The sequence below is a fragment of the Tamandua tetradactyla genome, chromosome 3 (assembly GCF_023851605.1).
Source record: "Tamandua tetradactyla isolate mTamTet1 chromosome 3, mTamTet1.pri, whole genome shotgun sequence".
Lineage (NCBI taxonomy): Eukaryota > Metazoa > Chordata > Mammalia > Pilosa > Myrmecophagidae > Tamandua > Tamandua tetradactyla.
Genome location: NC_135329.1, coordinates 104,814,641 through 104,841,177, shown reverse-complemented (window position 1 = coordinate 104,841,177; position 26,537 = coordinate 104,814,641). Strand labels below are relative to the sequence as shown.

The 26,537-nt window shown below is 35.1% G+C and overlaps 1 protein-coding gene across 9 annotated transcripts in view; it reads left to right on the top strand.

Annotated features, from left to right (window-relative positions):
- Window positions 1-26,537, top strand: part of ZRANB3 (zinc finger RANBP2-type containing 3) — a 382,105-nt gene that overhangs the window by 182,488 nt on the left and 173,080 nt on the right. For 8 of the 9 annotated variants that reach the window (XM_077153668.1, XM_077153667.1, XM_077153662.1 and 5 more), the window contains 2 exons: window positions 3,357-3,588; window positions 23,738-23,823. In XM_077153668.1, coding sequence (XP_077009783.1) covers window positions 3,357-3,588; window positions 23,738-23,823 — 318 coding nt within the window. The remainder of the gene's footprint in view (window positions 1-3,356; window positions 3,589-23,737; window positions 23,824-26,537) is intronic. The other variant, XM_077153669.1, reaches the window with a different exon arrangement.

Here is a 26,537-nt window from a genome sequence, read left to right as displayed (position 1 = left end):
GTTTGAAACTGTAATCAGATCATTTCCCTGGACATGTGATTTAATCAAGAGTGGTTTTTAAACTGGATTAGGTGACATGTCACCACCCATTTGGGTGGGTCTTGATTAGTTTCTGGAGTCCTATAAAAGAGATAACATTTTGGAGAGTGAGAGAGATTCAGAGAGAGCAGAGCAGAATGACATAGCCACAAGAAGCAGACCTTTGGAGATGAAGAAGGAAAATGCCTCCCGGGGAGCTTCATGAAACAGGAAGCCAGGAGAAGAAGCTAGTAGGACACCGTGTTCACCGTGTGCCCTTCCAGATAACAGAGGAACCCTGACCAGGTCAACCATGTACCTTTCCAGATGAGAGAGAAACTATGACTATGTTCTCCCTATGCTTTCTCACTAGAGAGAAACCCTGAACTTTATCTGCCTTCTTGAACCAAGGAATCTTTCCCTAGATGCCTTTGGACATTTCTATAGACTTATTGTAATTGGGACATTTTCTTGGCCTTAAAACTGTAAACTAGCAACTTATTAAATTCCCCTTTTTAAAAGCCATTCCATTTCTGGTACATTACATTCCAGCAGCTAGCAAACTAGAAGAAGTAGATTTATCTAGGGCTTGAAATGCAGTTGCCATATTGGTACTGGCTACAAGCAGCTCTGCCTTTTCTACGGAGGAGTGACTTTGTCTTGTATTTTTCACCAGATCTAAGGAATTCAAAAGTGGTATTTCTTTCTTTCTTTTTTTTTTAACTTTGTTTATCCTGCAATATAACATAAATACAAAGCAAAGAAAGAAAAAAACAATAGTTTTCAAAGTACTCTTCAATAAGTAGTTACAGGACAGATCCCAGAGTTTGTCATGGGCTACCATATCATCATCTCAGATTTTTCCTCCTAGCTGCTCCAGAATATAGGAGGCTAAAAGGCATAAATATTTTTTTATCATCATGATCAACTTTTTTCCCCTTTTTTTTGGAAAGTAGCATATATATAAAAAAGCAATAAATTTCAAAGCACAGCACCACAGTTAGTTGTAGAATATATTTCAGAGTTTGGCATAGGTTACAGTTCCACGATTTTAGGTGTTTACTTTTAGCTCCTCTAAGATACTGGAGACTAGACATATCAATTTAATGATTCAGCAATCATATTTGTTTGTTAAATCCTATCTTTTCTATGTAACTCCTCCATCACCTTTGATCTTCTGTCCCTCTCTTTAGGGGTGTTTGGTCCAAGGTCATTCTAACTTTTTCCTGTTGGAAGGGTCTGTCAGTAATATGGGGTAGGGAGATGGAACTGACTGATGTTCTGGACAGGCTGGACCCTCTAGGTTTCAGGACTTATCTAGTCCATGGACCCATCTGGAGGTTGTAGGTTTCTGAAAAGTTACTCTAGTGCATAAAACCCTTGTGTGATTTTATATATTGCCCTAGGTGTTCTTTAAGATTGACTGGAATTGTCCTGGCTGGGGTTTGGTAGGTTATGATAGGTAGCAATGTCTAATTGAAGCTTACGTAAGAGCAACCTCCAGAGTAGCCTCTTGTCTCTATTTGAACTCTCTGTCTTCCACTGATACTTTATTAGTTACAGTTCTTTTCCCCTTTTGTTCAGGGTGGAATTATTGATCCCACGGTGCCAGGGCCAGACTTATCCCAGGGCCTCATCTCCCACAGCGCCAGGGAGACTTTTACCCCTGGATGCCCTGTCCCTCATAAAGGGGAGGGCAATGATTTCACTTTCAAGGTTGGGCAGTATCTCTTTTAATTTTCATGTATTTAGTTGTCTAATTATTTCATCCTACAAACTTTCACTGGGAGCACAGTACTGTATATGCAAAGATGAATAAGACATATTACCTGCTTCACCAATCTCATGATATGATAAGGGAGATAAATATGTATTAAAAATTACTTGTAAGACAGTATGATAAATAATATCATAGTTTTTATAAATTGTAGTGATGGTTCAGAAGATGAGGAATCACTTTAGCCCAGTGGTTCTCTGCCTGGGGCAAAACCCATACCTCTTCCCACATCACATCACCCCGTGGCCCAGGACAGATTTTCATTGTCACATTACTAAGGGGCCCTATTGACCTTTGATTGGTAGGTAGAACCAGGAATGTGAAATACCCTGCAGTGCACTGTACTCCACCAAAATACTGAGTATTTCCCTGTCCCAAATACCAATAGCACCCTGGTTGAGAAACACTGCTAGCATAAGACTTAGGGGAAGATTTTATTTAGGAGCCAATTAATATTTAAGTATTCACTTTATAGTTGATCTTAGATGCATGGTAGCAAATACTCTGAGTGTCATGTTCTTAGTAAAATTTGACTTCCTATATATGTCAGAATCTTCAAAGATCATTTAACCAAAAATTTGGTTTTAGTTAACAAAAGTTACGTATTTTAGTTTCAGGTTTACCACATTTGAAGACTAAACTCTTAAGAGAAACTGGATTTCAATAGTATTACTTACCATGTATTGTTCTAGTTTGCTAGCTGCTGGAATGCAATATGCCAGAAATGGAATGGTTTTTAAAAAGAGGAAATTAATAAGTTGCTAGTTTACATTTCAGAGGCTGAGATAATGTCCCAATTAAAACAAGTCTATAGAAATGTCCAATGTATGGCATCTAGGGAAAGAGACCTTGGTTCAAGAAGACCGATGAAATTTGGGTTTTCTCTCTCAAGTGGAAAGGCACATGGAGAACATAGAGTTTCTTTCTTATCTGGAAAGGCACATGGCAAACACCGTCGGAATTTCTCTCTCAAGTGGAAAGGTACATGGCGAATACCGTCAAGGTTTCTCTCTTGGCTGGAGAGGCACATGGCAAACACAGCGTCATCTGCTAGCTTCCTCTCCTGGCTTCCTGTTTCATGAAGCTCCCCAGGAGGAATTTTCCTTTTTCATCTCCAAAGGTCACCGGCTGGTGAACTCTCTGCTTCTCTGGCTATGTTGTTCTGCACTGCCTTCTCTGAATCTCCAAATTTCTCCAAAATGTTCCCTCTTTTATAGGATTCCAGTAAACTAATCAAGACCCACACAGAATCGGTAGAGACACGTCTCTATCTAATCAAGTTTAATACCCACGTTGATTGAGTCACATCTCCATGGAGATAACCCAGTCAAGTTTCCAACCTATAGCACTGAATAGGGATTAAGAGAAACAGTTGCTCCCACATGATTGCTTAGGATTATATCATAGCTTTTCTAGGGTACATAAATCCTTTCAAACCAGCAGAATTATTTTTCCCCTTTCTTCTTTCTTTTCCTTGTATTTCTGTTTGAAAGAGTTTTGTATTCTTTATGATAAATTGGTTACTGGAATATTACTAAAGTAATGCATCTTTCTTTTCTAGGAGGATATCATCCAGCAAAGTGACAGTTCTGGGTTATGGTCTTTTAACCACAGATGCAAAGACTTTGATAGATGCACTAAATAACCAGAATTTCAAAGTAGTTATAGTAGATGAATCACACTACATGAAGTCCAGAAATGCCACCCGCAGCAAGATTTTATTGCCATTAGTACAGAAAGCCACACGAGCTATTCTTCTAACAGGAACTCCAGCTTTGGGAAGGCCTGAAGAGGTATTAAAATCCTTATTCATATGGGCTTAAAAAAAAATTGAATCGATTACTTGTTTTACCATTTGTATTTTCAAATTTCATGCCTTAAATGCTAGAAGGGGAATTTGGAAATTTTTAGACAGCTCTTAATGATTAAATGTATTTTTTACTATGACTGTTACCCTCAATTTCAAACCTGAGGGATACTTGTAGAAATGTATAAAAGATGGTTTTTACTTCTATTATGAGATCTTCATATTTACTACAAATTTTAAATATTTTTCACATTTATTTTCTTGTGGTTCTGTGTTCTCAATCTTCATTTGTTCTTTCTATTTTACATGATAAGCACCTCAGGATTGGGGCTGAATGTATTTTATCTCTTTAATACTGTGCATATAGAGCTTCTTTCTGTTCTTTCACTTCAAGATTCATGTTTAGGAGGGTAGGGAGGAGCTACAGCTTCTGTGTAGACCAGATAGAGTATCTACTTAGAATGGAGGAATTAAGTATTCGTTTGATATCCCATTTAGCTTTTACCACTCTAAGAGGTGGGTGTGGTATGGAGTGGTTCAAAGGTTGACAAGGTAAAATGATTGTGAAAACCTTAAGAGTGTGTAAGTGTCAGTGTTGCCCATGGAAGCTCAGTTTATGACCATTGGGTAGTGGAAAAAGATGGGTTTGGCATCTTGTATAGTTGCTTTGAGAGTGAAAGAAAATAACATTTTGAAGTTCCTAGCTCTATGTCTTGGCACATAGCACTCAACATTTGGTAGCCAAATAGTAGCTATTAATTTTTTTTTAACTTTTTTATTGTATAGTATAACAATATATACAAAGCAAAAAAATAGAAAAGCAACAGTTTTCAACATACTCTACAATAATTGGTTACAGGACAGATCTCAGAGTTTGTCATGGACTACCATACGATCCTCTTATATTTTTCCTTCTAGCTACTCCAGGATATAGGAGGCTAGAGGGCTTAAATATTTTTTTATCATCACAATTGACTTTTTCCCCCCTTCTTTTTATACAAAAAAGCTATAAATTTCAAAGCACAGCACCACAATTAGTTGTAGAATATATTTCAGACTTTGGCATGGGTTGTAATTTCACAATTTTAGGTTTTTACTTCTAGGTGCTCTAAAATACTGGAGACTAAAAGAGATATCAATTTAATGATTCAGTATTCATTTTCATTTGTTAAGTACTGTCTTCTATGTATAATTCCACCATCACCTTTGATCCTTCCAGACCTTTCTTTGGAATTGTTTGGGCTATGGCAATGCTAAATTTTTGATATTGAAAGAGTTTGTCACTAATATGGTGAAGGGAGGTGGAACTATCTGATGTTCTGGAGAGACTGGGCTAGGTTTCAGGATTTATCTGGATCAAGGACCCATATGGAGGTTGTAAGTTTCTGGAAGGTTACTCTAGTGCCTGGAATCCTTATAGAATCTTACAAATTGCCTTTGATGTTCTTTAGGATTGGCTGGAATGGTCCTGTATGGGATTGTCAGGTTATGATAGGTAGCAAGGTCTACCTGAAGCTTGCATTAAAGCCACCTCCAGAGTAGCCTCTCGACTTTATTTGAACTCTGTCTGCCACTGATACTTTATTAATTACACTTCCTTTCCCCCTTTTGGTCAAGATGGAATTATTGACATAATAATTGTCAGTATTATTATGACAGTGCCAGGTCTGGACTCATCTCTGGGAGTCATTTCCCATGTTGCCAGGGAGACTTTTATCCCTGCATGTCATGTCCCACGTAGCAGGGAAGGCAATGATTTCACTTGCAGAATTGGGCTTAGAGAGACTGAGGTCACATCTGAGGAACAACAGAGATCCTCCAGAAATAACTCTGAGGCATGCCTATAGGTAGTCTAAGCTTCTCTGCTACCTACAGTTGCTATTAATTTTTAAGCCAAGTCTGGGAGACAGCTTGTCATCCCACTTTTACCAGTATTACTTAGGCTCTGCTTTTGAATTCCACCCTGGACATTTTCTGGGGTACACATAAGAGTACATATATAATGATGACAAATGTTCTATTTTACTTTTTTTTGTGTTTCTTTTCTTATTCTTTGATCCCCCACCAGAAATGCATGGCCCCCAAGTAATATACTGAGGCTATATTCTAAAATTGTGTCACTGAATAATAGGATTAATTATACCCTTTTTAAAAAAGGTTATGGAATGTATCTTTCATGAATGAATGAGAATGTATAAAAGATATGTATATATTAAATAACATATAATGAATACTCACCAACTTACTACCTTGTCTAAGAATGTGAACATTGCCAATACAGCAGAGGCCCTTGTGTCCCCTACTGTGGTTACATTCCAATACTTTTACCTCTCCCCCATGGCAGCTCCCATTCTGAGTGAAAATAAATGCAATTTGTGGATTACGCACTTTAGTGGTGTGAGAGTTCTTTTTAAGAATAAGACTTTAAAATTATAAATTCCAAATTAAGTGTCGAGTCTTGGAAGGACTTATTCAAATGAGGGCCCTGAAGCTTAAGCATTATTGGCTTTACAGTAAATCTACCTCTTCAGAATCTGATGTTAATAATTTCCTAACTTTCTTTATATATTTATCACCTGTATATATGTATATTGCTAAATAATATATTGCTTCATTTTGCTTATGTTTAAACCTCAAGTAGATGGAAACATACTTTATGAATGTCTTTATGACTTTCTTCTTTCAGTATTTAGTTTCTGGCATTTGTCAGTGGTGACACATAAAGTCCTTGTTCGTTTATATTTACTGTTACATAGTATTCCATAATATGAGTATGACAGTTTATTTATTCTACATTTGATTGACATATGGATTATTTTTTTTTATTGCTATTACAGACAGGGCTGCTTTGTACATGTCTCCTAGAACATGTATGTTAGGGATTTTCTTGTGTATATATACTTAGCATAGGAACAGATGTGTTCATTAATGCTCAGCTACAGTAAGTAATGCCAAGTTGTGTACCAAAATGATTGTACCATCTTCATATGCAAACCAAGATTGATTATATATATATGTTTGTGGAAAATTCATTTTTCCTCTTTTGTGAAAAGCCTGTTCATGTAATTTGCCCATTTTTCTATTGGATTTTCTGTTTTTTACTTACTGATTCATAGAGGTTCTTTATGTATTCTCAATGCTAATACAAAGTTAGTTATGTATTTTACCAATATTTTCTCAAATTTATGGCTTGTTTTTCCTACCCATTTTCTGGAATCTTATGATGAATAAAAGTTCCTAATTTTAATTTGGTCAAATTTATTCATCTTTTCCTTTACAGTTTATCCATTCTGAGCCTTGTTTTAAAAAACTTTTACCACAAGGTCATGAAAATATTTTCCTATATTTTCTTCTGAAAGTTTCAGAATTTTGCTCTCACATTAAAATATTTAATTGATCTGAATTAAAATTTCATTATGAGGTAGAGATTCAGTTTCTTCCCTTTTTAAAAATTTGCATAAACCAGTTGTCTCATCCGATTTAGTGGATGATCTATCATTTCCCTAATTTTCACAATGCCCACTCTTTGATAAATCAAGTTTCCCTAAGTGCATCAGTCTATCGCTAGTCTTTGTATTAATTCCTTTAGTCTCTTTGTGACATTTTCTTTAAATTTAAGAAATCAATTGAAATGCTTATCTTTTTTTTTTATGAATCACTAAGATGGAAAAATGTTGTCAATGAATCTGACATAATTCCTTAATAACAGTTCTGCAGGACACATCTTATTCCATAGAAATTTTTTTTATGTATTTCAAAGGTATATTAATTTTCTTTTGTTGTAGTAAATATATTACCAGTAGTAATGGCTTTAAATAACCCAAATTATTAATTTAAATATCTGTAGTTTGGGAGTCTGACATTTATTTCACTTTGCTAAAATCAGGGTATCGCTAGGTTATTCCTTTCTGGCTACGTTAGGAGAATCTGTTTCCTGCTTATTTGGGATGTTGGAAGAATTTCAGTTTCTTCTGGTTTTAAAACTAAGGACTTTTGTTTTCTTTATGCCTGTAAGCTAGCCGAGAGCAATTCCTAGCTTCTCTAGATTGCTACATTCCTTGTCTTTTGGCCCCCTCTCCATCTTCAAAGCCAGCTTTTGCAGGTCCATCTCTCTGACTCCCTCTTCTATCTTCTTCCAGTTTTAAGGATTTTTGTGATTAGATTGGGCCCATTGGGATAATTCAGGATAGTGTCCCCATTTCAAGGTCTATAACGTTCATCACATCTGCTAAGTCCCTTTTCCCATATAAGGAAACATTCGCAGGTTCCAGGGTTTTAAGGTATGGAAATCTTTGGGGGTGATTATTCTTTCTACCACAAAGGAATTTGAAAATTTCTCCTCCCTTTTATTCTTGTTTAATCAATGATAGACAATCCAGCAATAAAATGCAATGTAGTTTCATCTACTTTAGGATGTCTTTCATTCTTAGCTCACTTAAAATATACAAGTTTTACTTTGTTTCACTGAAATCTGATTCATTCCTTGCTCTTTTTTTTCCATGTTTTTTGAGTACAGAAAAATTTTTCACTTCGATGCAGAATAATTATATAATTTTTTGGAGACATTTTTAGCCACATTAAACTTAATATGCATTGTACCAATAACGTACTTATCTCAATCAATGTAAACAGATAGGATTCAATTTGCACACAGCCACCTGGCCATCTGCTGTTGTGAGATACAGTTGATCTTAAGATGCATCCCAATTCCATAGATGTTAAATATTTTGCTTAGATGTTAAAATGTGATATAAAGTTCATCTTAGAGTCAATAAAATAAGGTAATTAGTAAAGCTTTGTAACTGTTAATCTTGTACTTTAGTTGTGTCTTTGATATTCTTGGATCTTTGTTCTGCCATATTGGTTTATTACTTTATCAAGTTCCACAAAAATTCTGTGGGGATTTTAATTTAAGTTGCATTAAATCTGTATATCCCTTTTGAGGGGGTTAACATCTTTATAATATAATATCAAGTCTTCAGATTAGGAAACATACGTAATACCTTCTTTCCATTTATTTACAAACATAGTTTTATAATTTTCTCCATAGCAGACTTGCGCATCTCCATGAGATTTATTTATAGGAATTTCACAATTCTCATTGCTATTATATTTCTAATTATTGTATTAATCATGTTTCAAAATGCAGTTGATTTATTGATTTTGTATCTAGGATATTTGTTAAATTGAATGCATACATAGATATAACCATTTTGAACCTTAGGATCTTTTAGCATCAGGCAAATACATATTAATTATATATATTCTGGCCTCATAGACCACTCATTCTGTCGCTCTGCCATCATGCAACCAACGTTTTTTTCCTTTTACTACTTTTTAGTGCAAATTTATTGAGATATATTCACACACCAAATAATCTATCCAAAGTATATAATCAGTGGCTCACAGTATCACCACATAGTTGTCCTTTTCATCACCACAATCAATTTTTGAACATTTCATTACTCCAAGAAAATAAAGTAATAATAAAGGTTTTCACAATCACACAATCACACGATAAAAGCTATATAGTTATACAATCATTATCAAAAATTCAGAACTGAATTCTGAATTCAGGACTCAGGAGAGGGTGTAATCAGTATCAAGTTTACCTAAGGATGAGACCCAGTAGTCTACCAGTCTTTCCTGTGAGGCCCTTTGATTCTGTTTTTCCTATCATGCCCAACAGGTGGTGCTTGTCAGCCTGCATCTCTCTACCAGCAAAGTGGTACAGTGCCTCAAATTCTCAGCAGACCCTTTTCCTGCCAGGAATGTGGTTGAGATAGTGGCTGCGGCAGAAGGCAGACTTAAGCTGCTTCTGTTTTCCAGCTCCTGGGGTCTGAACTCTCTGAATAAGAATACCCACTTGTGCTGTGCCCTTCCCCTTATCTTGGGGAAGATATGCCCTTTTGGAAATTTTCTCCTTCATCTTTCTAGTTACATTGTCCCGAAGACACACCTTAACTCCGCCCTTGCCTGGGCAGTGCTAAAACCTGAGAATGCCTGAAGCATTTGATGGGCTACTAAAAAGTTAAAAAAAAAAAATGGAATAAAGCTGGACCACAGCCCCCTGGGTTTGCCAATCAAGAACTGGAGTTGGTACCTGGTGCTTTGTGCCCCCCTCCCCCTTTCTTTTGGCACAGCCCTTTTCCAGTATTCTGAGCTCAGCCAACTCCCAAAACCTCCATTTTCTTTTCTTTTCTTTTTTTTCACTCCTGCCTCTACTCTGCTGTGCAGAAATTTTTTGGTTCCTTTTGTTCTTGCTCCAGGTTTATCTGTGCTCAGAGCTTATATTCAGCAGTTCAAATTTATTAATTAATTTCATAGTTGGAGCTTGATTGAGCTACCTTACCTTGGTCCTAGTAAAGACTGCTTCTTTTTCCTTCTGGGAAATAACTACAAAACAGTCTGCCATGCCAGTGGGGCAGGGGCGCCTGCCTCCACACTTTGGGAGACTTTACTTACAATTCTCCCCTGTGATCTCAGCCCTTACACCTGTTCCAGACTGCTGTACAATGTGTATCTGGTCATGGGAGTCACCCAAACAGTTGTTCAGACATTTCCTGGCTATTTACTAGTGCTCTAGAGGACTAGCTAAATTCTATACCTCCCTACACCGCCATCTTGCCCTGCCTCCTCTGTCTCTAGCCAACTTCTGAATCAGTTTCTTAATCAGCTTACTTAAGCTGTTAAAAATTTAAGAGCTACTTCTTGAAATTTGCTCAAACTGCTATGACAGTTTAGTGATCGAAGTTCATAAACTGACAATCAAGTGTTGTCTGAAAAAATATGCAACTGTAGCTTACAATAAGTGTGTGGAATAACTGAGGGGAAATGTGTTTTTAACATAACAGGAAGCATTTCCTGTTAAAAAAAATAAATAGTTTTTGCAATAACTAATAGGTTTTGAGGCAGTTTTGCATAGATTATACCATTAAGTCCTTTCTGTGCCCATTTTATCCCAAGGACATTCAGGCTCTTGGAGATTCGTTGGTTATAAAATTAAAGATTGGGATTCAAACCTGTAGTTCCAGCTCTTGAACTCTGCTTTTCCATTCTGCAATCCTAGCTAGACTGTAATGATAATGTTGTTAAGACTTTTTTCTGTCTGATTCAAAATGTTTTTTGAGCCTTTCTCTCAATTTTTAGTAAGTATTCTTGACAATTTATATAACATTTTTTAAGCTGAGAACTAAATATTTTAGTTACCAGTTGTTCAGGTAATAGAAAGATAAGTTAATTCCTGGACAAAATGTGAACTTGCTTACTTACTGAAAAATGTTGCTTAACACTAAATTTGAAGTGACTTAACTAGTCATGTATTAGTTTTGCTTGAAGATTTTATTAAGCATATAGAGAATTTCTGTTTTGGAAAGATATTAAGCATATAGAGAATTTCTTTTTTGGAAAGATAGTGTAGTGCCTTCAAGTGTTTAAAAGCATTTATGTCTAGTTTTCTTCTTTGCTGATTTACAATTCAGATATCAAAATACAAATTGGTTTATTGAATAAAAAAAGCTGTTCAACTGGGTAATTCTTCTTAGAAAGAAGCTAATTCTTCTTTAAACTATCAAATCCAAATCATATCAAATCCAAATCATATAATAGAGAGTCAGAGAGAATGAATGCATGAAGGAAGGAGAAAAAATAGTGATTACTTTGGATTCAAAATATGTCAATTAAGGGGGATGAGGAATTCTTTCACTTAGAAAAAAAATCCTTCCAATCTTGTTCTTTTTCAGGATTGTTTTGATTAATCTGGGTCTCTTTACTTTCTATATAAATCTTTTGATGAACTTGAAATCTTTGCAGGGAAGCCAGTTTGGATTTTTAAAGTATTGCATTGAATTTGCAGACCTGTTTGGGGATTATTGACATCTTAACAATATTAAGTAGTCTAAAAATCTGTTAACATGAAATGTCTTTCCATTTATTTAGGTCTTCTTTAATTTTTCCCAAAAAATGTTTTTAGTTTTCAGAGTGTGAGTTTTATGCTTATTTTGTTAAATTTATTCCTAAGCGTTTTATTTTTTTTATGCTGTTGTAAATGGGATTGGTTTCTCAATTTTATTTTGAATTGTTCATTTTTAGTGTATAGAAATATGATTGATATTTATATATTAACCATATATCCTGCAACCTTATTAGTTCAAGTACATTTTAGTACATTTATTAGGAATTTTTATATACAAGATCATGTTGTCTGTAGGTGGAAATAGTTTTACTTCTTCCTTTGCAATATGCCTTCATTCATTCATTCATTTCTTTGGCTAATTGCCATAGCCAAAACTTGTAGTACAATATTGAAAGTATATAACATATGAACATAACAAGAGCAGATGTCTTTGATTCATTCCTAACCTTAGGGGAAAAGTATTCAGTCCTTCACCATTATGTATGATGTTAGCTGTGAATTTTCACAGATGCCCTTTTCCAGGTTCAGAAAGTTCCTTTCCATTTCTACATTGTTCGGTGTTTTTATCATGACTGGATATTGGAATTTCTTCAAATACTTTTCTGTATCTTTTGAGAAAATCATGTGGCTTTTGTCTTATACTCTACTGATCTGGTATATAACCTTACTTTATTTTCAGATATTAAACTAACATTGAATTCCTTAGATAAATCATGTTAGCTCATGGTATATAATCCTTTCTACATGTTGCTAATTCCGTTTGCTAGTACTTTGTTAATGAAGAATAAAGTATAATCTGAACAACTCCTTTTAGAATTGCTTATAGGGAGGATCTATAAGCATGTTCCATTAGCTGTTGTTTATCTGGAGATACCTTTTTTTTTATTGTGTAATATAGAATATATACAAAAAAGCAATAAATTTCCATGTACATTCTAACAAGTAGTTATAAAACAGATTTTAAAGTTTGGTATGGGTTACAGTTTCACAATTTTTCATTTTTCCTTCTAGCTGCTCCAAGACACTAGAGAACAACAGAAATATCAATATAATGATTCAGCAGTCATACTCATTTATTAAATCCTGTCTTTTCTGTTATACTCCTCCTTCTTTTGAATAACATATATACATAAAAGCAAAAAATTTCAAAGTACATCACAGCAGTTAGTTGTAGAACAGATTTTAAAGTTTGGGATGGGTTATAATTTCACAAATTTAGATTTTTATTTCTAGCTGCTCAAAGGTACTGAAGGCTAAAAGAAATACCAGCTTAATGATTCGGTGCTCATACTCATTTTGTAAGCCCTACCTTCTCTGTATAAACCCACCATCACCTTTGATCTTTTCCCGCTCTTTATGGGTATTTAGGCTGTGCCCATTCTAACTTTTTCATGTTGGAAGGAGCTATCGATAATAGGGGATGGGGGTTGGTACTAGTTGATGTTCTGGAATAACTGGGAATGTCTTAGTCTTCATTTTTGAAAGACAGTCATGTGTGATACCTGTAATAGACAATTATTTGCTTGCAGCACTTTAAATATTTTATCTTACTGCCTTCTGTTCTCTATAGTTTCTGGTAAGAAATCTGAATTTAATTTTTTTTTTCTACTTAAAAAATGAGAATTTATTGGCTCACAGTTTTAAGGCCACCCTTGAATATCCTTTTCTCTTGAAGCTTTCAGAATTCTCATTGTCCTTGGCATTCTACAGTTTGATTATACTGTCTTTGAGTTTATCCTGTTTAAGGTTTGGTCTTGAATGTATATACTTCTATCATTCATTAAATTTGTTAAGTTTTCTGCCATCTTTTCTTTGAACATTTCTTCTGCCCTATTCTCACTTTCTTTTCCTTCTGGGATTCCAATAATGTGTATATAAGTATGCCTAATGGTGTCTCACAGGTCTCTTAGCACTAGGAACTTTTCTTTTGCTCTAGAAGAGTATTTACTGTTTTGTGAATTGTTAATATTTTTTAATGCAGTTATATATTTTTAATTGTGAAAAATAACATATATACAAAAAAGCAATAAATTTCAAAGCACACCCTAAGAATTAGTTGTAGAACGGTATTTTCTAAATGAAACCATACAATATTTGCTCTTTTGTTTCTAGCTTATTTTGCATCACATAATGTCCCATGGGTTCATTGACAATGTTGCATGCCTCATGAGTTTGTTGCTTTGTGTAGCAGCACAACGTTTGAGCAAAGAATACACTACAGTTCGCCATTCTACTTCTCAGTGTATCCTTCAGCCACCTCCATCCATTCATTGAGCATCATATATAATGTTCAAACTCAGTAGCTCATCAACACTGTCAATTTTACATAATTTTCATTACTCCCAAGAGAAAACTGATAAACACACCCTTCCCAGATAGGAAATTCAAACTTCCCCTTAACTCTTGTCCCTACCCCCCCCCCACCCCATTACTTACCCCAGTATTGCTGTGCTACTATTGATGTCTTCCTGTTAAACATAGCCCATAGCGTTCAATAGTAGTTTTCCCCCTATATCCTGATATTATAAACTCTTTGTACAAGAGTCATACCTTTAAAGTAGTTCATGCAAGAACTTATTTATATGTGTAGGGTTAATTGGTGGGGTATATGTGTCTCTGTAAACCCCCTTTCAATCATTTTCACTGTCAATATGGCAATATTGCTGATAGACCCGCTAATGAACCACCTCCATTGCCACTATGCATTTTCTTACTTTTAAGTTCAACCTCATTAGCTAGTCGTTCATCTATCTCTAGGTTTAGAGTTTATCTCTGATAGTATATCTCTGGGTCCTTATATTCTAGAATATAAGCCTCTGTGTTTACCTTTACCATGGTCATAAAAGCAAAATGATACAGTATCTATCTTTTTGTGTCTGGCTTATTTCATTCAGCATTATGTCCTCCAGTTTCATCCATCTTGTGTGTGCATATATATATATATATATATATATATATACATACATACTACATTTTGTTTATCCACTTGTCTGTTGGTGGACATTTGGGTTTTTTCCATCTTTTGGTGATTGTAAATAATGCTGCTATGAACACTGGTGTGCAAATATCTGTTTCTGTCAGTGGCTTTCAGCTCTTCTGGGGATATACCATTTTGTGGTATTGCTGGGTCTTAGTTTTCCAAAGAACTGTCAGACTGTCTTCTATAGCGGCTGTACCATTATACATTCCCACCAGTAGTGCATAAATGTCTCCACACCCTCTCCAACATTTGTAGTTTCCTGTTTGTTTATCAGCAGCCATTGTTTTTATAGTGGTGAAGTGGTACCTCATTGTAGTCTTGATCTGCATTTTTCTTACAGCTAATGAAGATGAGCATCTCTTCATGTGCTTTTCGGCCATCTGTATTTGCTTTTTGGAAAAATGTCTATTCTTTAGACCATTTTATAATTGGGATGTTTGTTCTTTTGTTGTTAAGTTGTATGTTTTGACCATTGTGGCTTTATAATAAGCTTTAGAATCAAGAAGTGTTAATCCTCCCACTTCGTTCTTTTTTAGAATATTTTTAGCTATTCAAGGTCTCTTGTCCTTCCAAATGAATTTGGTAACTACTTTTTCTAAATCTTCAAAATAGGTTGTTGGAATTTTGATTGGTATTGCATTGAATCTGTTGAACAATTTGGATAGAATTGCCATCTTAACTACTTTTGATCTTCCTACCCATGAGCAGGAATGTCTTTCCGCCTTTCTAAATCTTCTTTGATTACTTTTAGCTGCGTTATGTAGTTATTTGTGTACAGGTCCTTTATTTCCCTAGTTAATTTCATTCCTAGATAATTGATTATTTTAGTTGCTTTTTTAAATGAGAGTTTTTTCCTTAATTGACTCCTCAGGTTATTGCTTGTGTATGGAAACATTATTGATTTTTACTCATTAAGCTTGTATCCCACTACCCTGCTGAATTTGTTAATTAGCTCAAGAAGCTTTGTGGTAGATTTCTCAGGATTTTCCAAGTATAGTATCATGTCATCTGCAAATAATGAAAGTTTTACTTCTTCCTTTCCAATTTGGATGCCTTTCATTTCTTTTTCCTGCCTAATGGCTCTAGTTAGAACTTTGAGAAAGGGCATATTAAGGAATTCCCCTTTGATTCCTACCCTTTGAAGTTTCTGTCAGCAAAGGGTATTAAATTTTGTTGAATGCTTTTTCAGCATCAATCAAAATGATCATATGATTTTTCTCTTTCAATTTGTTAATGTGCTGTTTTACATTGATTGATTTTCTTGTTTTGAACCGTCCTTGCATTCCTGGTATAAAACCCAGTTGGTTATGGTGTATAATTCTTTTAATGTGTTGTCGGATTCAATTTGCTAGTATTCTGTTGATAATTTTTGCATAAATATTCATTAGTGGGATTGGCCTATAGTTTTCATTTCTTATAGTGTCTTTGCCCTGTTTTGGTATTAGAGTGATGTTAGCTTCATAAAATGAATTAGAAAGTATTCCTTTTTCCTCATTTTTCTGTAAAAGTTAGAGTACAATTGGTGTTGCTTCTTTTTGGAATGTTTGCTAAAACTACCCTATGAAGCCATCTGGCCCTGGGCTTTTCTGTATTGGAAGATTTTTGATGACTGATTGAATCTCTTACTTGTAATTAGTTTGTTGAAATCTTCTGTTTCTTCTTGAGTCAATGTAGCTTGTTCATGGATTTTTAGGAATTTTTCAGTTTCATCTTCTTTGTCTAGTTTGTTGGCGTATAGTTGTTTATAGTACCTTTCATGATTTTTTTTTTTATTTCTTCTGGGTTTATGACGAACCCCCCCTCTCATTTCAGATTTTCTTTTTTTTGCATCTTCTCTCTGTTTTCTTTGTCAGCCTAGCTCGGGGTCTATCAATTTTATTGATTTTCTCAAAGAACCAACTTCAGTTTTATTTTTTTTTTCCATTATTATTTTGTTCTCCAGTTCATTTAAATCAGCTTTAATCTTTGTTATTTCTCTGTTTCTATTCGCTTTGGGGTTATTTTACTGTTCTTTACCTAGTTTTTCCAGATGAGCAGTTAAGTCCTTTATTTTTACTCTTTCTTAGCTTTTTAATAAAGGCATTTTAGGACAATAAATTTCTCTTTCAGCCCAGCCTTTGTTGCATCCCTTAAGTTCCTTCTGGCTGCTCCAAAATATATGCTTTGTGATATTTTGTTGTCTTCCAGGGATATAATTATCTTGATAGAATGATTTTGAAAGTTTAATTTCCTTTAGTCATCTAAAGTTTTGTATTTGCTTGACGGGCATGTGGCAGGATGCAGGGCTTGGGATGGGGCACAGAGGTGTGGTAGCCAATTGCAGTACAGGGCTGGGGGGGAAGTTACACTGGTGCCCAGATACGGGGTTTGGTGCATGGGTTTGTGGGGGCACAGTGCTAGGGGCCGTGGATTCAGTGTGTAGCTGGGGCAGGCCTTAGAACATAGGGCAGAGTGAGGTTGGCACATTAGAAGGTAGATTGGGAGGGCTATGCACATGCACAGGGGAGTGTGTGCGGGTGCGTACATGGGGCACTGGGGTCGTGGGTATTGGGGCATGGAGGTCGTTGTGCATGGGGACTGGGCGTGTGGCGGGGGCAGGGGTGTTTGGGGTGGTGTGGACAGGTCATGGGTGTGGGAGGGCCATGGTAGGAGTGTATGTGAGGTCGTGGAGGGATAGGGGCAATACATGAATGCGAGCGTGCGTGGGGCAGTTCATATGTGTGCTCATGGCATGGGGAGGAAAGGGAAGGCCAGGCCGGGGGTGGGAGACGGTGTTCGCATGCTCAGGTCATATGGGGGCCAGGGGCCCTGGCTTAGGGGTGTAGTTGTGATTGTCAGGGCTCGTGAGTGCATGTGCATAAGTCTTGGGCAGGGCTGGGGTGGGGGTTCATGTGTATGTAGGGTAGCAGTGGCAGAGCAATGGTGTGTTCATGTTCAGGGAAGTAGGGCCAGGGAGGGGTGATAGTGTGGATGGGGTGGAGAAGGGGGAGAGGGTGTATGGGTACCAGGGTGGGCGTAGGGCTTAGGTGGAGGTGCGAGGGGGTAGGCGGATCATGGGTATCAGAGTTGGTGGGTAGGGACTTAGGCTTAGGTGATAGGAGTGCTGAGTGGTGTCACAGGTTGCAGGTCATATGGTGTGGGTGCAGCATGCAATGTTGTGCCTCATTGCAGGAACAAGGCTTGGCATACTCCCTTGTCCCCATCTCCCTATCTGTTCACTCCTGAGGGTACTGTGCCTCAGTTTAGAAAGGGACATGTTAGGCTCTTTGCACTAGCTGGATGGTCTTCAGTTCTGTGCATCTCAATTCCTTAACCTTTTCAACTAGGGCCTCCCTATGTGGTATAAAAGACCCTCTTAGTTATCCTTGCACCCTAGAATTGCTATCCTTGTCATTTTTCTTCACTACTCTAGGCTGTTCCTTAGAGTAGGGGTGAACTCAACCTATCCTATTTTACCATCTTCCTGGAAGCTTTTAAATGTAATTATATTGAAATATATTCACATATCATGTAATCATCCAAAATGTACAATCAGTGGTTTCTTGACTTGACTCTCTCACAGTTTCTACCATCCTTTAGCCGTTTTCTGGAGCTGTCAGGAAGATACCTCTGCCAATTTGTTTTGATTGTTCAAAGATTCTCTGTGGCATCAGAATCGTAGAACATCTTATACCACCATCATGGTCAACAGAAGTATGGGCTAGTTTTATTTTCTTTTGGTTTTTTTTTCTGGTCTTGATATCGAGGTAAAATTAGCCTCTTAGAATGAGTTTGAAGGTGTTTCCTCTAATTCTATTTTTTTGGGAAAGATTGTGAAAAGTTGTGATTAATTTATCTGTAAATGTTTGTCAGAATTCAGTAGTGGAGCCATCTGGGCCTAGTCTTTCAATGAATAGTTTTTTTGATTACCAGTTAAATCTCTTCATTTGTTATGGGTCACCTGGATCGTCTAGTGCTTCATTTTTATGTTTTTTGTTTTTAGCTTTCAGAACTTCACCTGTTGTTTTTTTTTAATGTTTTTTTATTGTTAAATATAACATATATACAAAGAAAAGAAAAAGAAGCAATGATATTCAGAGCACACTTCAATAATTACATATAGAGCAGATTTCAGAGTTTGTTATGGTTTACTATTCAACTATTTCAGATTTTTCCTCCTAGCTACTCCAAAACACTGGAAGCTAGAAGAAATTTTTGTGTGTGTGAAAAATATTATATGTACTAAAAAAAAATAAATTTCAAAGTGTATTAACATTAGTTGTAGAACAGGTTTCAGTTTGGTATGGGTTATAATTTTTTTTATATGACAAAGAGTTTTTACTTTTAAATGATAGTACATTAAGCAGTAACAAGCAATGCAACAAGTTCTTGATTTCTGTCTATTAATTTTTTTTAAGAGAAACTAAAAGCAGCCCAAATAATTATTCTAGTTTTCATTGTTCTTACTCTTAGCCAGAAAGGACTACTTTGAGGCTACTACTTCACACAGGTTACAAATGACTATTTACTACTTTTTTATAGTCTTAAAAGCCCTTGACTTTTAAGAAAGCCTTAGGGAAATAAAATATTTAACCCCTTTCTTTCCTCAAATAAGTGATTTTGGTACTAGATTTAAGAAAGAAAAAGTCAGTATTGCCATAGCTTGAATAAATGATGTAGGAAAAAAGACAACATATACCCATTAAATTCATATGAACTACAAAATAAAGATGAAATCTTTGGATAAGATAAACGAGGCTTGCTAACTCTCCAGAATGTGAAAGGAACTGTCATGTAACATACAAAAATAAATTTAATACCTTTCCACAAGAATATAACTCTAGTTTTGCTAAAGCTTCACATTTCGTGTGAGGGCATCTATAATGCCAATCCATGGGACAGAAACTCCTTCTCCCCTATCTGTTTAAGCAGGAGTTTTCAAGGATTTCTGGCTGGATGTTGCAGACAAAGGCCAAAAGGTTATCCAGGATTTCCTCCCTGTTCTGCTGGAAGTAGGTCTGGAGGATGGCCATCTTCTCCTGGGTCTCCTCTACCTCAGTTCTGCAATTCCTCTGGGATCCCAGAGCCCAGATACCTTGGCCTTGAACTCTTTCTTCCTCTGCTGGTAGTACTATTCAATTTCAGTCTGAGCTGCTCCTTTGGCTTGCTTCAGCCTCCAGTTCCTTTGCTTTCGAGCCTTGGACACCTTGGCTGCTGGATGACAGGCCATGGCGATGATGACAGCAGCCTGTTTATTACTTCTTATGTCAATTCTGGTAGATTGTTTCTTTCTGGGAATTTATTTTATCTCAGTTATCTACTTTATTGGCATACTGTTGTTCATGGTATTCCTGTTTAATTCTTTTTTTGTTTCAGTATGGTTGGTAGCAATGTCCCTTTGTTTATTCCTGATTTTAGTATTTTGCATCCTCCCTCTTTTTCTTTGTCAACAATTCCAACTGAACATTGTCAATTTTTTTCATCTTTCAAAGAACCAACTTTTATTTTTATTGATTTTCTTTATTGTTTTTCCATTCTCCATTTTATTTCTATTCTAGTCTTTATAATGCCCTTTCTTCTGTTTGCTTGGGATTTAGTTTTACCTCCTTTTTCCTGTGTCTTAAGGTCCAAGATTTAGGTTATTGATTTGGTTTACTACAAACATGTATAGTTATCAATATTCCTCTAAGTACTGCTTTTACTGCATCCCATATGTTATGTTATGTCTTCAGTTTCTTTCTTCTTAAGGTCTGTGATTTCTCCTTTGACCCACTGATTACTTTGAAGTTTGTTGTTCAATTTTCTCATATTTGTGAATTTAACAAACTCATTTCTTTATTCTTTTCTAATTTCTTTCCATTTTGTTGAAGAACATACCTTGTAGGTTCTCTATCCTTTTAAATCTATTTTTGTTTCTTTTATGCCCTAGTATAACATTTATCTGGAGAATGTTGCATGTTCACTTGAGAAAAATGTGTGTTCTGTTATTGTATAGAATGTTCTATAGGTCTCTGTTAGATGTAGTTGGTTTGCATTGTCTTTCTACTCTTCTATTTCCCTCTAGTATCTTTTATTGAACATGGGGTATTAAATTCTCCAGCTATTATTATTGAATTTTCTATTGCTCACTTCAATTTAGGTAGCTTTTGCTTAATTTATTATGGGCTCTCTTTTAGGCTTGTATATAGTTGTTATATCTTCTCGATGGATTGAGTCTTTTATCATCATAAAATGTCCCTTGTTATCTCCAGGAACATTTTTTCTTTTAGAGTCTATTATATCTTTTATTAGTATAAATAATACAACTTGCTTATGGTTGCTGTTTTCATGGTATATATTTTTCCATGGTGTTTCTTTTCCAAACTTTTTCTTTCAGCCAATGTGTATCTTTGAATCCAAAATGTATCTCCTAGAGAAGTTAGAGAAGGGTGATCTGGATCTTTTTCCTTAATCTAGTCTGTCATTCTGCCTTTTTATTGAATTGTTTAATCCTTTCCTGTCTAATGATATTATTTACATAGTTAGCTTTATATCTTTTGTTTTGTCTGATATCTTTTTTGTTCTTGTGTTCCTGTGCTTTATGCCCATTTGGGCATAAAGAAATGAAACAATTACAAGTGTTGATGAGGTTGTAGATGAATTGGAGCCCTCATACATTCCAGCTGGGAATGCGATATGGTACACCCACTTTGGAAAACAGTCTGGCATTTCCTCTAATGATTAAACACGGAGTTACCTATACCCGTAGGTATACCCAAGAGAAATGAAAACATGTCCACATAAAAATTGGATGTGAATTTTTCTGGTAGCATTATTCATATTAGGCAAAAAGTGGGAAACAATGAAGTTTCCAACAAGTGATAAATGCGTGAAAAAATATGGTATATTCACAGAATAGAATATTGTGTGGCTATAACAAGGAATGATGTACTAATTCATGCTACAGCATGGGTAAACTTTGAAAACATTATAATAATGTAAGGAAACCTGTCACAAAAAGGCCACCTTTGCATTATTCCATTTATATGAAATATCCAGAACTGGCAAATCTGTAGAGATACAAAGTAGCTTAGTGGTTGCCCAGGGCAGGGAGAAAGGCAGTAAGAAATGACTGCTAATGAATAGGTAGTCATTTTGGGGATGATAAAAAGGTTCTGAAATAATGGTGATTGATGCACAACTTTGTAAATATATTAAAACTCATCAAATAGTGTACTATAAAAGCATAAACTTTGCGGTTTGTGAATTATATTTTAGTAAAACTGTTATGTTTGAAAAGCATATTTAAATAACAGTGAGCCACCATTATATGCAGACTATGAGAGTTGTAAAACTGAAAAGATTTTTTGATACCATTGATGACAATAAGTTAGGACAGTCTTTTCAATGGGCAACATGTTAGCATCTATCAAAATTTCAAAAGTATATATGTTTCAACTCAGCTACCTCATTTCTAAAAAAATATTCAACCCATCTAAAATAAATTCAAATACATGGATAGTTACATATATAAATGTAGATTTAGATACATACACCTACAAATATTCACATCTATCCAGACAGAGAGTTACATGAAATTATTAAATTTTGATTATAGCCTGTATGTCCATATTCAGGAGGTTTGTTAAGTATTTTAAAATGCATGTACATAATAATGGATTGCTATTTGCACTTTTAACAGTATTATTATTGTTGTAATACATTGCCTATATAATTTTTATGTAATTATATCGTTATCTTCACATGCCATATAATTCATACAAAATATATTATGAATTGCTCATAGTATCATCACATAGTTGTGCATTCATCACCACAGTCAATTTTAGAACATTTTCAGTATTCCAAAAAAAGAAAAATATCAAAAAAAACCCCAAAACATCCCGTACACCTTAGCACCCCCCCCCCCATTACTTATTTACTTCTTTAGCAGTTATATCCACACACCATATAATCCATCCTGAGTATGTAATCAGTGGCTCTTGGTACAGTCACATAGTTTATGTATTTACCGTGATAGTTAATATGAGATATAAAATATGTCTTCGTATTTTGAAGACTAAAATCCCATACTCCTTATATCCCCCTATTAGTGACCTTTAGCTTTGGTGTAGGGCCTTTGTTACAACTAATGCAAGAATATTATAATGTTATTGTTAACTGTAGACCTTAGTTTACATTAATTGTATTTTTCCCATATACCACCCTATTATTAATACCTTGTAATAGTGATGTTCTTTTGTTCTAGTTCATATTAGGACGTTCTTATATTGGTACAATTAACCACCATCATTGACTACTCTAGGTTTTGCTATGTTACACGTTTGCGGTTTTTATTCTCTAGCTTTCCTTTTGGTGATATACGTGACTTTATCCTTCTCTTTCAACAATTTTCGTACTCAGCTCTGTTAATTACACAGCTCTGTTAATTACAATATTGTGCTTATCCATTTCCAAAACTTTACAGTCAACCTTATTGAACATTCTGTACTCCTTAAGCATTGATTGCCCAATCTCTGTCCTTTTTTCTATCTCCTGATAACCTGTGCTTTAGACTTTTCGTATCAGAATTTGTCCATTATGGTTAATTCATATTAGTGAGACCATACAATATTTGTCCTTGCATTTCTGGCTTATTTCACTCAGTGTTCTCGAGGTTCATTCACATTGTTGCATGCCTCATGAATTATTTCCTTTCTGTAACCACACTATATTCCATCATATATATATATACCATAGTGTATTATCTAGAAACCCTGTTACTAGGTATATACTGAGAAGAACTGAAAGCAGGGACATAAATAGACATTTGAATACCGGTGTATATGGTGACATTATTCCTGATTTCCAGTGAATGGAGGTGGCCTAAGGGTCCAGCGACTGATGAGCAGTATTACTTTTAATACTAAGTAAAAATATATATATATATATATAGGTATAGATATCTAGTATTTTATAGGACAAAATTTTAGCTGTGTAATAGTATGTATGATATACTCCTATTCATATGAATAAAAAGGAATGTATATATATATGCTACTATAGGCATAGAAAATGTATTGATGTATATTTAAGAAATGGATAGCAGTTATCCCTGAAGAATAGGATGGCAGCAATGCAGCATGGAGTGAATGGAGGGGGCTTGAAGAAGAAGAGGTAGATTTTTTTTCCTTTTTACTATTTTCTTAACTTGTTTTATTATAACAGTAATAGTTTACTTGAAAACGTTTCATTGTTTTGAGAACACTTGTTTTGTTACAGCTTTTCATGCAGATTGAAGCTCTCTTTCCACAAAAATTTGGAACATGGACTGACTATGCCAAAAGATACTGTAATGCACATATCAGGTATGACAAACTATTTTCTATAAGCTTTTATCCTCACATTTTTACTGCGATCATTATGCTCTATTAGTTTTGTTTCAGTTTTTTTTTTTTTTTGCATACGCAGGCATCGGGAATCCAACCCGGGTCTTTGGTATGGTGGGTGAGAACTCTGCCTGCTGAACCACCGTGGCCCATCCTTTGGTTCAGTATTTTTTAAACTTGTGGTAGGGATGGAATTATTTCTTTAAATAAAATCTTATGCGGATGACCGATTTGTAAAATAAATATAAGAAATAGATAATGGGAAAGTATTTTTTCTTTTCCACTTATTTTTTAATTACTTAAATAATTTGTATTAATTGCATAAATATATACATTGAATAAAAGTGAAAAGTAAATGCCCCTGTAGGCCTGTCTCCTAGCTATTTCCTTTTCAATAACAAGTGTTGGCAGTTTCTTAGGTATCCTTCTGGAGATAGTCTATACATATTATAATTGTGTATTATTTCATTTTATTTCTACACATGTAGTAGCACAGTCTACACATTGTTCTGCAGTTTGCTTTCTTTGCCTGATTTTTTTTGAAGAGTCTTCTATATCAGTTACTTAAAGAACTTTGGCCTTCTTTTTAAATGCTGTGTAGTATTCTGCTGTGTGGATGCAGTATAAATTATTGATGCATTTTATTACTAATTTGTGGTTTATAGCTATTGCTTATAACTCAGCAATAAATACCCTTGCACATATTATTAGGTAGTATATTATAATGGTTCAACAGCATGGGACTTGCAGCTTAATGACTTGTACTTTATTTTGTTTTATCCCTCCATAGCTTAGTTTCTTCAGCTCTTCAAACTGAGAGTAATTATGCCTTTTGCAGTGAATTATTGTGAGACTTAATTTAGCTCTCTGAGGCTTGAATAGCATGTGGAATAGTGAACATTCAATACTTATTAAATATTTTAATATTTCATGTCTTATAAAAGGGAGCACATCCATAAACTATTTTTAAAGAAGTGAAATTGCTAAGTGAAGGGAATGTGCATATTTTTATGTTACAAATGATTTTTTTCAGGTCACTCTTCAGAGCTTATATCCACTTAGGTTTCCCTTAGCAGTGTATAATGTTTCCCCCTATCTTATGAACATGTTGAATATAAGATATTTTATTTCTGCCAGTGTGATAGTAATTTTAATATATTTGTATTATGTTATTAAATACCACCATGTGTGCTTTTTTCTCTCAATTTTCTATTTATACACTTTGTTCTTCTATTAAATTTATTGGCTTTCTTTCCTTATTGATATATTGCACACTGTTATATAGTATAGAAATTACCACTTAGTCTGTGATAGGGGTTGCTCAGTTTTTTCCCCCATTGTTTCTGTTTTTGTTTTTCCTTTTTTCCTTTGTGCAGTTCCCTTAAATAATCATGCATGATCATGGTGTCCTGATGCTTTTTAAAGTGTTCCTGAGTACAGAGACTGAATGAATCCTGCCAGATTGTTTGTATGAAGCCCATCTAATATTGACTTCAAAATCAGAGAGAAGCACTCCCAAAAATAGAACCAGAGCCCTTTTGTACTTATTACTATAAATGCAGAAATCCTAAATATTAGCAAGTAGAATCCAACAACTCATTAGAAGACTTAATAATTTAACTGTTTGCAAATTAAATTCATATCAGGAATAAATGCAGGTTTTAATATTAGAAAATAATTTGATCATTTAATTTAAAAGTTTGCCTCTTTGATTAAAGTTTTTAATAAACTTAGGGTATGTGTGTATATATATATTAATGAACACTCACTATACATATGGATATTTATATGCGTGTGTGTGTGTATGTGTTAGAAAATTGAGGTTTGGTCCAACACATAACCACACAGCGAGCCGAGGTAAGGAAAAGGTTTATTACAGGGGAAAAAGGGTAATGCAAGGGAAAGGGTATAAGGGGATGCCTTCTTCAGAAGTCTGAAGAAGATGTCTCCTTTCATTGTGGTGTGTTTTTCTTTTTATACTGCGAGGTTTGCTTTCCATGCTTGGTCCTGAGTTAAGCATTTGGCTATTTGTCTGATTGCCACTGGTTGGTACTTTTACTTCCTTCTTCACTGAGCCTGTCCTGACTGACATGTTTGCTTCTTATTGGCGGAACCATGCTATGAGTCCTTATTTGGAGTGGTTTCTTGTCCTAGGTAATGGTTGGCAAGGGGCATCGCCAGTTGTGGCAAGGAGGAAGGGGAAAAGGAAAGATCACGAGTCAGTGGCTCACGAGTTTCGGCCGTTGCTGTAGGGGGAGGGGGCGGGCCCTGAGTTTCATCCCCTGTGACCTGTCAGTATGTATGTATGTCTTTATAAGTGTTAATTTCAACCTCAAAACCACTACCAATGAAACACTAAAATCAAGGGAAAATGCTAATTATCACCGTAGTTTACCTTTATTCTGGACATACTAGTCAGTTCAGTTACCCGATGGATAAAAAAAGTTAAAAATTGAAAAGAAAAAGCCAAAATTATCATTATTTGCTATTGAAATTATTTATTTGGAAGACTCAAGAGAATCAAAAATGTTCAAAATAAAAGATAATTCATTAAACAAATAAAAATTGAAAAGATAATTCATTAAGATGTGCTAATATAAAGTTGATAATAAAATGTCAGGTATCTATCTTGAAACAAATAACTAGTTTTAAAATAAAGAAAAAGAAAAAATTTATAATGAAGAAAAGATCCT